The 12,996-nt window shown below is 39.0% G+C and overlaps 1 protein-coding gene across 1 annotated transcript in view; it reads right to left on the minus strand.

Moving 5' to 3' along the window:
- LOC131400355 (fibrous sheath-interacting protein 2-like) overlaps positions 1–12,658 on the minus strand; it is an 82,758-nt gene extending 70,100 nt beyond the window's left edge. Inside the window, 8 exon segments of the mRNA XM_058535110.1 lie at positions 5,014–5,134; positions 5,536–5,646; positions 6,626–6,767; positions 7,882–8,021; positions 8,389–8,478; positions 9,209–9,370; positions 11,897–12,022; positions 12,422–12,658. Coding sequence (XP_058391093.1) covers positions 5,014–5,134; positions 5,536–5,646; positions 6,626–6,767; positions 7,882–8,021; positions 8,389–8,478; positions 9,209–9,370; positions 11,897–12,022; positions 12,422–12,520 — 991 coding nt within the window. The 5' untranslated portion in view covers positions 12,521–12,658.
- Positions 12,659–12,996: the final 338 nt, after the last annotated feature.

Below are 12,996 nucleotides of genomic sequence, written 5' to 3' on the forward strand. Positions count from 1 at the left end.
TAGCTAGCTAGCAATCATCTCTCATCTTAATTTTACTGAATTTCACTTTTTAAATGTCTCTCTATGCCTGCAAAATATTCACAATTCTACTTGATTTTGTTATGGGCTCCTTCTTTTCAAACACTTCCTTCTGTCTCTCACTTTCACATTGTCTCTTTCTTCTTTTCTATTTTATTCTTCTTTTTCCTAGTTATTCATCCCTTTTATACTTTTTACCTTTCTTTCTTGCCCTCTCCCTTCTTCCTTCCTTCTTTGATTCCTTCCTCCCTGCCTCCCTTCCTTCCTTCTTTCACTCCATCCCTCTCCTTCCCTCTCTCTCCTTCCCTCCCTTTCTGTATGCCTCTTGAGGACCCTCTCTCTCTCTCTGGCTTTTCTGTCTTCTTTGCCTGCTGGTCTGCATGCATTTTTCCTCCCTCCCTCCCTTTCCCCTCTCTTTCCCTCCTCCTGTCCCTCCCGCTCCCTGATTCCCATCATTCATCCCACCTTCCCTCCACTCACTCTCTCTCCTCTCCTTTGTCCCTCATTGCTTTTTTCCTTCTTATCTTTCTCCCTCTAACTGCCCTCCTCCCCTCCCTCCCATCCTCCCTCCTTCACTTCCCTCTCCCTTCCTGCTTCTACGCTCATCTTACTGACTCCAGTTTTTAAACTTTCTTTCCTTCTATCTCTCTTTGTAACTTTCCTTTTTCGTATTGTCTTTTTTACTGGCTTTTTTTTTTTTTTTTGAGGGAGATTAGCCCTGAGCTAACATCAGTTGCCAATCCTCCTCTTTTTTGCTGAGGAAGATTGGCCTTGGGGTAACATCCGTTCCCATCTGATGCTGCCACAGCATGGCGTGATAAGCGGTGCGCAGGTCCGCGCCCGGGATCCAAACGTGCAAACCCTGGGCCGCTGAAGCAGAGCGCGGGAACTTAACAGCTATGCCACCAGTCTGGCCCCTTTACTGCCTTCTTTTTACAGTCCTAACTCTACCTGTCTGCATATCTAGCCATCAAATCATCTATCTTCATTTTATTGTATTTTTTGACAAATTTTGTAAAATGACTTTTACATTTTAACTGTACCTCAACACAACACAAAATTTTATTTGAATTTCTTACTGGCTCTATTTTTTTAAACTTTTTTCTTTCTTTTTTCTAATTTTCTATTCTTTTTGTAGTGTCATTTTTACTGGCTTCTTTTTAAAGTTCATGTTTATCTATTATCTATCTATCATCTATCTTTATTTTCGTGTATTTTTAAACTAACATTTTTTTACCCCCTCCCTGATTGTACTTGATTTTCTTACATCCTCCATCTCTTCTTTCTAACTTTCTTTTATTTATCTTGACTGTTTTTTTAACTGACTTTTCCTGTTTAGAGTCTTGTCTATACGCCTATCTATCTAGGTATCAATCATCTCTATCTCTATTTAACTCTCTTTTTTAGTGACTTTTAAAAACTTCCCCACCCTCATATTGTACTTAATTTTCTTACTTGCACCTTCCTTTCAATCCTCTCTCTCTCTCTCCTTTATTTTATTCTTTTCATACTGTCCCACCTGTTTTGTGTGTGTGTGAGAGAAAGATTAGCCCTGAGCTAACATCCGTTGCCAATCCTCCTCTTTTTTTGCTGAGGAAGATTGGCCCTGGGGTAACATACGTGCCCATCTTCCTCTACTTTATATGGGATGCCACCACAGCATAGCTTGATAAGCGGTGCGTCAGTCCTCGCCCAGGATCGGAACCTGCGAACCCCAGACCGCCGAAGCAGAGTGTGCGAATTCAACCACTATGCCACCAGGCTGGCCCCATGTCCCATCCCTTTTAAAATTTTCTTCGTTTTCTCTTCTTCCCCACCTTTTCTTCTTTTATTGCTTTTGTCTGTGTTTTTTACTTGCTCTCTTTCACTTTCTCTCTGTTTCTGTTTTCTTTCTTTCTTTTTTTTTTGGTGAGGAAGATTGGCCCTGAGCTAACATGTGTTGCCAATCCTCCTCTTTTTGCTTGAGGAAGATTGTCCCTGAGCTAACATCTGTGCCAGTATTCCTCAATTTTGTATGTGGGTCGCTGCCACAGCATGCCTTGATGAGTGGTGTAGGTCTGCGCCCAGGATCCAAACCTGCAAACCTGGGCCACCGAAGTGAGTGCACTGAACTGAACCACTATGCCACCAGGCTGGCCCCTGTTTCTCTTCTCTTTCCCTTTCTTCCCTCCCTCCTCTCTAGCCTCTCCTCCTCACTTCCTCTATCCCTCCCTTCTCCCTCCTCTCTGTTTCCCTCCCCTCCTTCCTTTTTTATTTTTACTCACTTTTTGTGATTTCCTCTTCAACTTTTTCTTTTCTTCTCTCTTTCTTTCTAACTCTCTTTCCTGCTATCTTGTTTTGTACTGTCCTTTGTTCCTGGTTTATTTATTTTTTTAAGTTAGATCTATCTATCTGCCTATTACCTATAGTGTTTATTTTACACTTTTTTTTTTTTTTTTTTTTTTTTTACTCAAGCCTCCTTTGTAAACTGCCCCCATCCCCTGAATTGTACTTGAATTTCTTACTGGCTCCTCCTTTTCAAACCTCTCTCTTACACAATCACATTCTCTCTTCTTTTTTATTTTATTTTTTCCTACTGTCCTATCCTTTTAAAACTTCCCTTCCTTCCTTCTTTCCTTTTTTATTTCTTGTTTTATTCCCTTTGTCTTTTACTTGCCCCCTTTCATTCTGGTTCTGTCCATGTTCTCTGCCTTCCTTCCTTCCTTTCTTTCCTCATTCCCTTCTCTCGCTTCTCTTCCTCACTTCCTCCAATCCTCTCTACTTCCTTTTTTTTAATCACTTTTTAGGGGCTCCTATTCTTAAACTTTTTTCTTTCCTTCTCTTTCTTTCTAACTCTCTTCTACTATCTTGTTTTATATTCTTGTTTATTCCTATTTTATTCCTTTTAAAATTGGCTCTATCTATCTATCATCTATCTGCTTATTTTACAGTTTTTTATTGTCTCCTTTTCGAGCTTCTCTCTCTCACACAATCCCATACGCTCTTCTTTTTTATTTTACTTTTTCCTACTGACTCATCTTTTGTTTAAACTTTTTTTCTTTCCTTCCTTTCCTCCTTTATTCCCTTTCCCAATACCTCCTTCTCACTCCTTTTCTTTCACTCTCCTTCTCTTTTCTTTGCTTGCCTGCATGGCTGCCTTCCTCCCTTTCTTCTTTCCTCCCTTTCTTCCCTCCCTCTCCCTCCTATTTTATTCTCTTTTTACAGGCTTCTCTTTTCAAACTGTTTTCTTTCCTTCTCCCTCTCTCTTTCTCACTCTCTCTTCTTTCCTTCTATCTTTTTTTGTCCTCCTTTTTTACTGACACCTCTTTTTTAATTCATCTTATTTACTTGCTTTCTCTTTATATTTCTTTTAACTCTTTCCCTTCTCTCCCTCTTTCTTCCAAGGTTTCTTTCTATATTTTCCTATACTGCCTTTCTTATTGGCTACTAGCTCTTCCTTTTGAAAATCTGTTCATATTTTCTTTCTCTTTCTCGCTCTCTCTCTTGTTTAAAGTTACTGTCTTTTGCTACTTTTTAAATCTTTCCCTTTCCTGATTGTACTATTCTTTTTTTCTCTCCCCTTTGCTCTGTGTCTCTATTTCTCCCCTTTTCATTCCACTCTTGTCTTTTTCTCTTTTTCTTTCTTTTTTGCTTTTTCTTTCCATATTTCCTTTTACTGCCTTTCTTACCTTCTCCTTCTTTTTAATATTTTCTTTCTTTCCTGTTCTCCCCCCTACTGTGTCCTTTTCTTTCATTCAGTCTATCTTCATTGTACTATTTTTTCTTATTGACTTCTCCTTTTTAAAGTCTATCTATCTATCTATCTATCTATCTATCTATCTATCTATCTTTGTCTTATTTTACTGACTTCTTATTTTTAGTCTCTCTCTGTCACCCCTCCTCCCAATTGTATTTGATTTTCTTATTAGCTCCTCTTTTTCAAATTCTTCTCTCTCACTCTCACATTCTTTTTCTTTATTTTACTTTTTCCTACTGACTTATCCTGTTTAAACTTCTCTCTCTCTCTCCCTCCCCCCCTTTGTTCCTGTATTTTTTTCTGTCTTTTTCTTGCTGCCTTTCTTTCACACTCTGTCTATCTTTCCTTTGCCTGTTTGTCTTTCTTCCTCCTTCTCCTTGTCTCTGTCTCTTATTTGTTTCATTGCCTTTGTCTTCCTCCCACTCTCTCACCGTGTATGTGTGTGTTCAATTTTCTTTCCTTTTCTCTCTTATTCATTCATTCATTCTCTTCCTCTCCCTCTCTCCATTTCATTCTTTCTTTTTGTACCATCTTTTCTTACTGCCTCTTCCTTTTTAACCTTTTTGTTCTCATTTGTTTTCTATTTCTACTTCTTGCTTAGTATATTTTAAATGTCTCTTCTTTTATCTCCTTTTTTAAGAAAACTGTTTTTTCTGTCTCTTACTAGCTTGCTCTCTTTCTGTTTTGTATAATCTTTTCTTACTGATCCTCAGTTAAAATTTTTCTTCTATTTTTTCTATATTTTTTCTTTCATTGTCTCTCTGTTTGTTCCAGTCTATTTTTTTTTTTTTGGTAATGTTTTCTTTTACTGGCTCCTTTTCTCTCTCTCTGTCTCTGTATGTGTGTGTGTGTGTGTATATATATCTGTCTCTCTCTTTTGCTCTCTCTGTCTTATCTTTTTTTTGCTCTGTCTCCTCTTGCTGGCTTCTTTTTAAATCTACAGTAAGGAGTCTTGTCTACTGAGCCACTTTATAGAAGTGTTTAATTTGTTATAATGTATGTAATGTAATATATTGTGTATATATATATATGTGTGTGCTTGTGTGTGTGTCTGTATATTCTTTACAACTTGAGCTGTAACTGGGAAGTGCCTTGCACAGTGCCTGGCAAAGGTAGTGTGAGCTTCTAGGATTTCCCTTTGCAAGGGCCTTGTGACCTCACTGTATAAGCACAGAGGGGTTTCACAAAGCCACTGATATTTAATATATAGATATGCATGTTCTACTTAACTATTTTGTCTTTTATTGTCTCTCTCTCACCTTCTGTTTCATCTTGTCCTTTGTTTTCGATTGTACTTGCCTCCAGTTTTTCTCTCTTAAGGTCATTCTTTTGCATTTTTTGTAAATGATAAGCGATTTTTTTCTCTAGAAGTGCTCGTTTCTAAAATATTAAAAAATACGTATTTAATATGTTTAAAAATTTAATATCAACTTGCCACTGGAAAATGCAAAACAGATATTTCAAATATGATGGTATATTTGAAGGGAGCCCTTGTTCCTGTCTTTAGATTTCTAAAGTCACAATGAGGATAAACCTAGGAAGGTATTAGGGTAAGTTTCCTTTTGTTGTCTAGCACGAAGAATATATTTTAACAACTAGATCTAGTTTAACTTATTGCCTACTTTCTGGAGACTGGTCCCCTTGCAGACCAGCCTGGGTCTCTCAATCAATAGCTATCCTGGTGAGTTTAGGCCACTTCTGACAATTCAAACTTTAAAATATCAAAATTTGCAAAAGCTTTTTCTCAAATAGCCCAAGTTATTGGTAAAAGTTCACTCTACCTTCTGGTAACTTTCTTCTCTGGTTTTTCGACGTTGTTCCTCAACTCTTGCTTCTCTTTTTACTTCTTCTTCAATCTTTGTCAGAAGTAACATTTCTTTTGTCTTCCATTCCTAAGGAGCACAATGTTACAGTAGTCAGCAGGGGTTCTCTTTCATAATCTTTTTTTTCGTATTTTGCCAATAAGCAACTTAGATCAAATCAAGGGCCTTACAGAAACCTGCTCAATCATAATGAAAATCTTACATTGGCTTTAGAATGGGCTTATCTTACTTTTTTGTATTGGGAATGTGTTGGGGGATGCAATGGAATGGCAAAAGGAAGGAAATTATTTTGATATTGGAAACTTAATTCAAGCATAAGCCTAGCTCCAAACACGTCTCTAGAAAGATGCTGGACTCAGGGGAGTATAGCATATGTAATCTGCTGCCCTTAAGTGTACATCGACAGAGAAGCTAAGTAAACAGCCTTGCTTGAATTTTGAGGAATGAGAATGCAGGCATGATTATTTTTCACTAAACTTAAATTCTAAAACTTTACAAGCAGATGAGGTGTGACTGTAATGTAATAGATATATAATTTCTGGTATCAATCTCACTAAAGCTTGTCTATTATAACAATGATAAAAGATTAATAGTGGTTTATTATTTTTTAAAATTATTATTATTATTTTTGTGAGGAAGATCAGCCCTGAGCTAACATCCATGCTAATCCTCCTCTTTTTGCTGAGGAAGACCGGCTCTGAGCTAACATCTATTGCCAATCCTCCTCCTTTTTTTCCCCAAAGCCCCAGTAGATAGTTGTGTCATAGTTGCACATCCTTCTAGTTGCTGTATGTGGGATGCGGCCTCAGCATTGCTGGAGAAGCGGTGCATTGGTGCGCACCCGGGATCCCAACCTGGGCCGCCAGTAGTGGAGTCCGCGCACTTACCTGCTAAGCCACGGGGCTGGCCCAAGTTATTATTATTTTTAATAGCAGGTTTTTCAGACTGAAATAACTTCGAGTAGTATAGTGGGACTGCTAAAAATGTTTATAAATAAAACAACCATATACAATTTCCCCAGCAGTATTTAAAATTTGGTTTTTCTCACCTCCTCAATTTGTCTACGGAGATTAAGTTTTCTTCTAATGTGGTCCCGATGTTGTCTGTCTTCTTTCTTCATCTGGAGTGAGCTCTGCTTGTCTGCGGTGTGCTCAACCTTGTCTAAGTCTCTACTAATCATATGTAAATATCTATGTAAAAGTGCAAATATAAGTGAAGGTAAATTGGGTGTTTCCCTTATGATGGTATTATCTATTTTGATATTCTCAAACCACTTTCTGGGTTGCTTTTTATTTCTCGAACTACAGGAAATGTAGAGTTTTTCAGGGACCTTTAAGCTAGCTTGATCCACCAACTCACCATGCTTTAATCATTTTACCAGACTCTCTGTTATACAAGTCTCTGTTATTGTGGCTGGGACAATGGCAAAATGTGGAACAGAGTCATTAAAAGCATTTGACACAGAGATTATTCATAAATGAGGAGTTTTGGGAACATGAGTTTCCAAAGACAGCTGAAATCAACCTAAGGTTTGACTTCAAAAAACAAGTAGATTGGAATTTCCTTTAAGAATATCTAAGTACTGGCCTCTCTGTAATTCCCAAGTCCTTGAACGACTTGTCATGTAATAGACAGGTCTTCAGACCACAAGTCTGAGACTCTGGTGGATCAGTATTTATTCTGGCATATTGTGACATGAATTCATGGAATATAAGAGCCAGGTGATAGAGAACTGGCCCTCACTCCTGATAAAGGAGAAAGCTAAAGCACTATAACTCATCCGTTTGCCTTCTGGGGCATCAGCTTGGCCTCAACGGTAATATTGAATGTGTGTGGGTAATAGCTGAATGAACATACACAGTTGGTTGGTGAACAACACCTATTTATATTAGCATCAGATAAAGTTCTAGCAAGTTTCCCTTTTTGACCTTGCAGTAATTTCCTTAAACTTAAGTTTGAAACGTGCTCAAGACACCTTCTTTCCCTCTGCTACTATGGACTTGGGTTTCCCAAACTCAAGGATCTATACTTTGGATTTCTTCTTCAAATATCAGTTTGCCTTACCTCTTGAGCTCCTAGTGACTCCAATTTCTCAGGTAGAAACTCTCCTCCCTAGCCTTGTACCAAGATTCCCAATGCCTGTTACCTCTTAATCTCCTTTCCTTTCTCTCTACTTTGAAGACTATAGGGGGTAAAATAGTGTCTTATACTTTTTTTCATCCTTCTTTCAGTTCTCTCTAGTACTTTTACACCTTTCTGGTGTCCACAATATGTCCACGAAATATGCATTAACTTCAGTCGTACCTGTTCTTTATTAACAGCTCTTGGTCTGGAGTTACTTTTGTACTTTCCTGTAACAGCCATTTTTGGAACTGTCCATTTTCATAATTGTCATAGGCTCTCTTGGTTTCATACAATTTATTTACTTGCTTTTTAATCATTGTCTGAGAGAAAAAAAGAGAATTAAAGTTTTTATATGGGCCAGAAATAAACCTGTCCTTTGATATGCCTTCTTATGTTTCGGGTTTGGTAAACTTCCTGTACTTTACAAATAGTTAATTCTGTTAACCTGCTTTAAAGTCTAGTGTGGCTCCATTCCAGACAAGCGAAAATTTCTCTCTCTGTAAATGAAAGGTGAAGGTCTCATTTTTATCTCTTATAGATCTCTAGAGATCTTATTTGATTTTTTAATACCTCTAGGTCAGAATATTATAAGAAAATATTCTGCAGAGGACCAAACCTTTCTTTCAAACCCTACATAAAAATTTTCTTATAGGCCCCAAATAAAGCAAATTTAAGTATTTAACTTACTTGTTCTTTTATATAGTTTCTTTCAAAGTCTAATTTTAAACTGGTAAGATACTGCCTGTATTTATTCAATTCCTTCAAGGTACATACAACCTATAAAAACAAAAACCAAAAACCAAACATATAAATAGAAAGTTGTAACAATCATAAAACTTTCCAGAGAAGAGTCATAAGAACATTCATTTTAGTAATAATTTTGGGATCAAGGGTAATAATAGTACATGTTGGTAACAAATTGGAAAGCAGTATCTCTATAATTGCTGTTATCACCAGGAAATTTCTATCTAAATAACATTATTTTAATAATATGGTTCACATCATAATCAGAAAGTTACTATTCCCAATGAATTTGTTACTAAAACACTAGTATAAATAATGATGTTTAACCCCCAAAAGAATGTATTCTATCAAGCTGTATTCTGTTAGGTTTTTATTTTGTCTCTAGTCTTCTCAGAGGGTATAGGAAATACTCCTTTATGGGTGTACAGTGCCATTATTACTTTTAGAGCCAGAGGAAAGGCACTACAATACAGCTGGGAGAAAATAAATAAATAAACGTGTGTACATCTTCACATACTCAAATCATTTGGTGCTTATCTTTTGCTGTTATCAAAGAAAAAAGGTCAAGTGGGAACAAGTAGTTTTATTTAGAAACAACAGCTGCCTGACTTCTCTTTACCCAACTACTGAGTAATTCATTGAGTTTTCTATTAGGTATCCTTTAGTGATCCACTAAAAGTTGATACAGGCTCCTAATGAAGTACAGAAGCAACTGTCTATCCCTAGGTTTTTGTTGGTTAACATGAAGTAGGCTTCAACCCACTTTATTATTGCTGGTGATGTAGCCGCCTTTCTTTAATCTCCTCAGGGTATCTTTTCGCTTGTAGTATGCTTTTAAATGTGGATCGTGCAGACTTTTATAGCTGGTTTCCAAAAGTCGACAATAAGGATCAGTCAGGTTAAAATCATAAGAAGGTTGATAAAGCTGCAAACACACAGATTCAAAAGTATTATATATGTAAAATGAATGAAATCATACATTTAAACCTCATTTGTTGAAATGATTGGGCTATTCATTGAAAATAAAACATGCAAGCAGAATCTGAAGTGAGGGAATACAGACAATGGACTGATTTGGGTAAATCTAACTGCCTTTCTTCTCTACCAGACCTGTCTTTAGGCTGGAGGTGGTAGCCTCAACCTCAGATCAATTCCTGAAGACTGAGGTGTGGCCCTAAGAGTTCCTTCAAGGTAGGTAGGATGCTTCACAAATAGGCAGAGGGGCAGGCAGGAGGGTCACGATAGGGTTCTAGCTTTCTTTTTCCACTTAAAAGCTTCCTTTGAAAGTTTCTGACATGATTGATGCCAGCCTCTTGTCTCTCCCAAGGGACCTATATCAGGAAGCTGGATTTCCTGACTATCAATGTTTCCTTAAAAAGGCAAAGAACATCCTTCTCGGCAATGAGTTAATTTACAGTGAGACTAGACAGGAAGCCCATATCTTTCCTGGAAGAGAAACAATCAACAGTGATGGCAATTGAAACAATGCTGCAATTAGTGGATTGACTGTTGCTGCTGCTTCTTTTAGATGGTGACTTTTGGTGACAGGTATGTGTTGACCAAACCTGGGCTACTGACCTATCAAGAAAGAACAAATCCATTCGTTAAGGCCAGGGTAAGCTTTCTATTGTCAATTAAAATAATTGGTTTCCCTGGACTGACCAGTCTATTATATCATCACTACCTGCCATTTGAAGATCATAGGGGAGACTTAAAAGTATGCAAATTGTTCTTTTCACTTAACATGTTATCTCTTTTTGAAAGCAAAATGTATAAGTTAATTGGCAAAGTATTTACTATTAACTTTACAATAAAACCAATTTAAGGAGTTTGTGAACAAGTATAGTATACTATACCAAGTATAGTATACTAACAAGCAAATTAATTTATAGATAAATGACTTGAAAATAAGTGTAGCATCAAGATGTTGAAGTATAGGATCAGTTGTCAGGTTTGGATTCATGCATAGCTAAGACAGTAGGTTACACTGTTACATTTTAATCTTATGGAAAACAAGGCAGTAGAATACTATAATTTCGTTTCCATTTACATTCAAAACAATTTGAAAGACCTTTAAATTCCCCGTTTCTGTAGTGCTCTGCTAAAGTGGTCTACAGTTCTGGAAGCAGCAAGGTCAGGTGAAAGAGTATGGCCTAAGAGTCAAGAGACAGCGGTTCTGGTCTGAACTCTGCTACTATCGACCTGTGACCTTAGATAAATCATAGCTTCACCTCACAAGGTGGTCGTGAGGGTAAAATGAGCTTTAAAAAAACTAAAGGTGTAAATATTAAGTCTTACTTCCTTGAGGAGATCCTGCTAAAAGACAAAGAAGGATCCCACAAAGTTAGTCTTTAGAGGAGTTGAATGTAGTGCCTGATCATCATTAAATGCACATACTTAGGGGGAATAAATATAATAAAGTATAGAGAGAATCAGTATAATTAAGTGTAGGAAAAAATCTGGAAGAAGTAGCTAATAAGTGAATAATAGAGGAACAGAATAGAAATATGGCAAACAGAAGATATTTGAGGAAGAAACCAACTGTAGGGCTATAGTTACAAACTAAAAAGGAGTGTTATTACTAGCAGTGAAATAGGTTCTGAGTTTGTTTTAGGAAAGCTGATTTGTGGGAGTGTGACTCAGTCAATTTGTGAGGATGGCATATATTTAGCTGAACATATTTGTTTTCAAAAGAGAAATTACATTGTTTTCCAGCAATAAAACTTTAAAAAATCATATATATTAGACAAGTATCAGAAATACTAAGGAGCCCCTACTCATCCTTGATGACACCCTAGACAGTGGAAGGGTAAGGATGTCACAGTTATTCCCGTAGAACCTTTTGCTATTGTGATCAAAGCACACACTCACCCAGAAAGTTCTGAACCTCATTCAGGCTTGGCCTAAAGCTAAGGACAAGATTGGGGGGTGTTAGGCAGAGGACTTAAAATGAGTAACAATGTGAGTGAAGCACAGTGAATCACTAACAGTACTGATTCAGTGCTGAGTGAGACAGTGCAGACCAAAGGCAATGTAAATTCTAAGGAAAGATGAGATAATTTGGTGTTGTGACACTTGAGAAAGCCTTCCTACAGAAGGTCTTGAAAAATGGCTCAAAATGAAGGGCAAGAAGGAGAGTGCATGCCAGGTTTCAGGAGTCAGATGGACAAAGGCACAGAAGTAGGAATTAGCATGGTATGTGTGGGTAGACAGAAAAGACTCCAACCTTTAGGAGCTGAGACTCTGGGTTGGAGATAAGGCTGCATTGGGGGGCTGAGGTATATCATGGGGCCTTGTATGATTAAAGTGAGGTTCAGACACTCAACACTTCAACTCATTTAACTTGGTGTGCGCAAGTGAAGCTGACTCAAAGCAAAACCACAGCAGTGTTTCAAGTTTAACGGCAAGCTGAAAAGTGTAAAGAAAATCACTTAGGCACATTAAAACTTACTTTTTCACTTATATTTGTAGTATAGAATACATTATTGCTTCCTGGGATAGCAGGCAGCTTGACTCCAAGAGGAAGATCTAATAGATGAGCTGCTCCGACCTCCGGAATGGGTGTTTTTTGCGAGCTCTGTCAGATACAATTAGAAAGTTTGTCTTTTTTTCTAGAACCATTCTTTTACTGTTAGACCAATCTACTCACACTTCAATGGGCTAATACCTCCAAATGAACCAAAGACTCATACATTCAGGGTTGAAAGAACCCCCCCCTGCCGACAACCCGGAAGGCCTCCCAGCTTCCCGGGGTCACCAGTCCTACCTCTGGACCCCGCCCAAGGCCAGTCCCGGCCAGAGGCAGCTCTAGCCACTTGGCTGCCCTGGGCCTGGGAGCCGGAAGTTGAGTCGTCAAGGACCCGCCCCTCTCCCTCATGCTCTGCTGACATCTCCGCCCCTTCTGTCCGCCTGCCTTCCCCAGACAACGCCCAGGAGCCAGGGGGAGGAGGAGGACGACGGACTGGCCACCACTCACGGTGTCGCACTGCTCCCTGTCGGCCGTTAGGCTGCTGGCGGCCGCCTTAGTGGCGGCGGCTTGGGCAGCCTTACGGCAGTTGCTGAGGTACAGGTCCATGGCCACCCATCCCAGGGGGCCGGGGGCTGGAGCAGCAAACCGTCTTCGTTTCTCCTCTTCACGCACACCTTTCCCGCTCTAGGTCCTGATCAAGTCTGGGCCGCAAAGAAGTTGGTCACCAGGGTAACGCGTCCTCCAGGCCACGCCCCTCACTGTGCTGCGTCCAGGCTGGAGCGCTGACGTCTTTAATGGGCGACGCCCCAGCAGGGCATCTCCAGGGAGGGGAGGGGGAGCAGCTCTTGCTGCCCAGGCCCAAACATTCGGCGCATGCGCAGGACTCAAGCCTCGCGGGTTAAGCGCGTCAGAGTTGGGAAAGTGGTCCAAGAGGCCTGTAAGAGGGCCACAATGGAGATTGCATTTCTCTCTGAAACCAATGCCCTCATTTAAACTAAACTAGAATGTATCACGCTTCGTCAGGGGGTAGCTGGCTGTAATTCTAATTCTTGCTAGCCCCCAAGGAGCTATGGTTCTGTTCA

Source organism: Diceros bicornis, chromosome X (assembly GCF_020826845.1).
Source record: "Diceros bicornis minor isolate mBicDic1 chromosome X, mDicBic1.mat.cur, whole genome shotgun sequence".
NCBI lineage: Eukaryota > Metazoa > Chordata > Mammalia > Perissodactyla > Rhinocerotidae > Diceros > Diceros bicornis.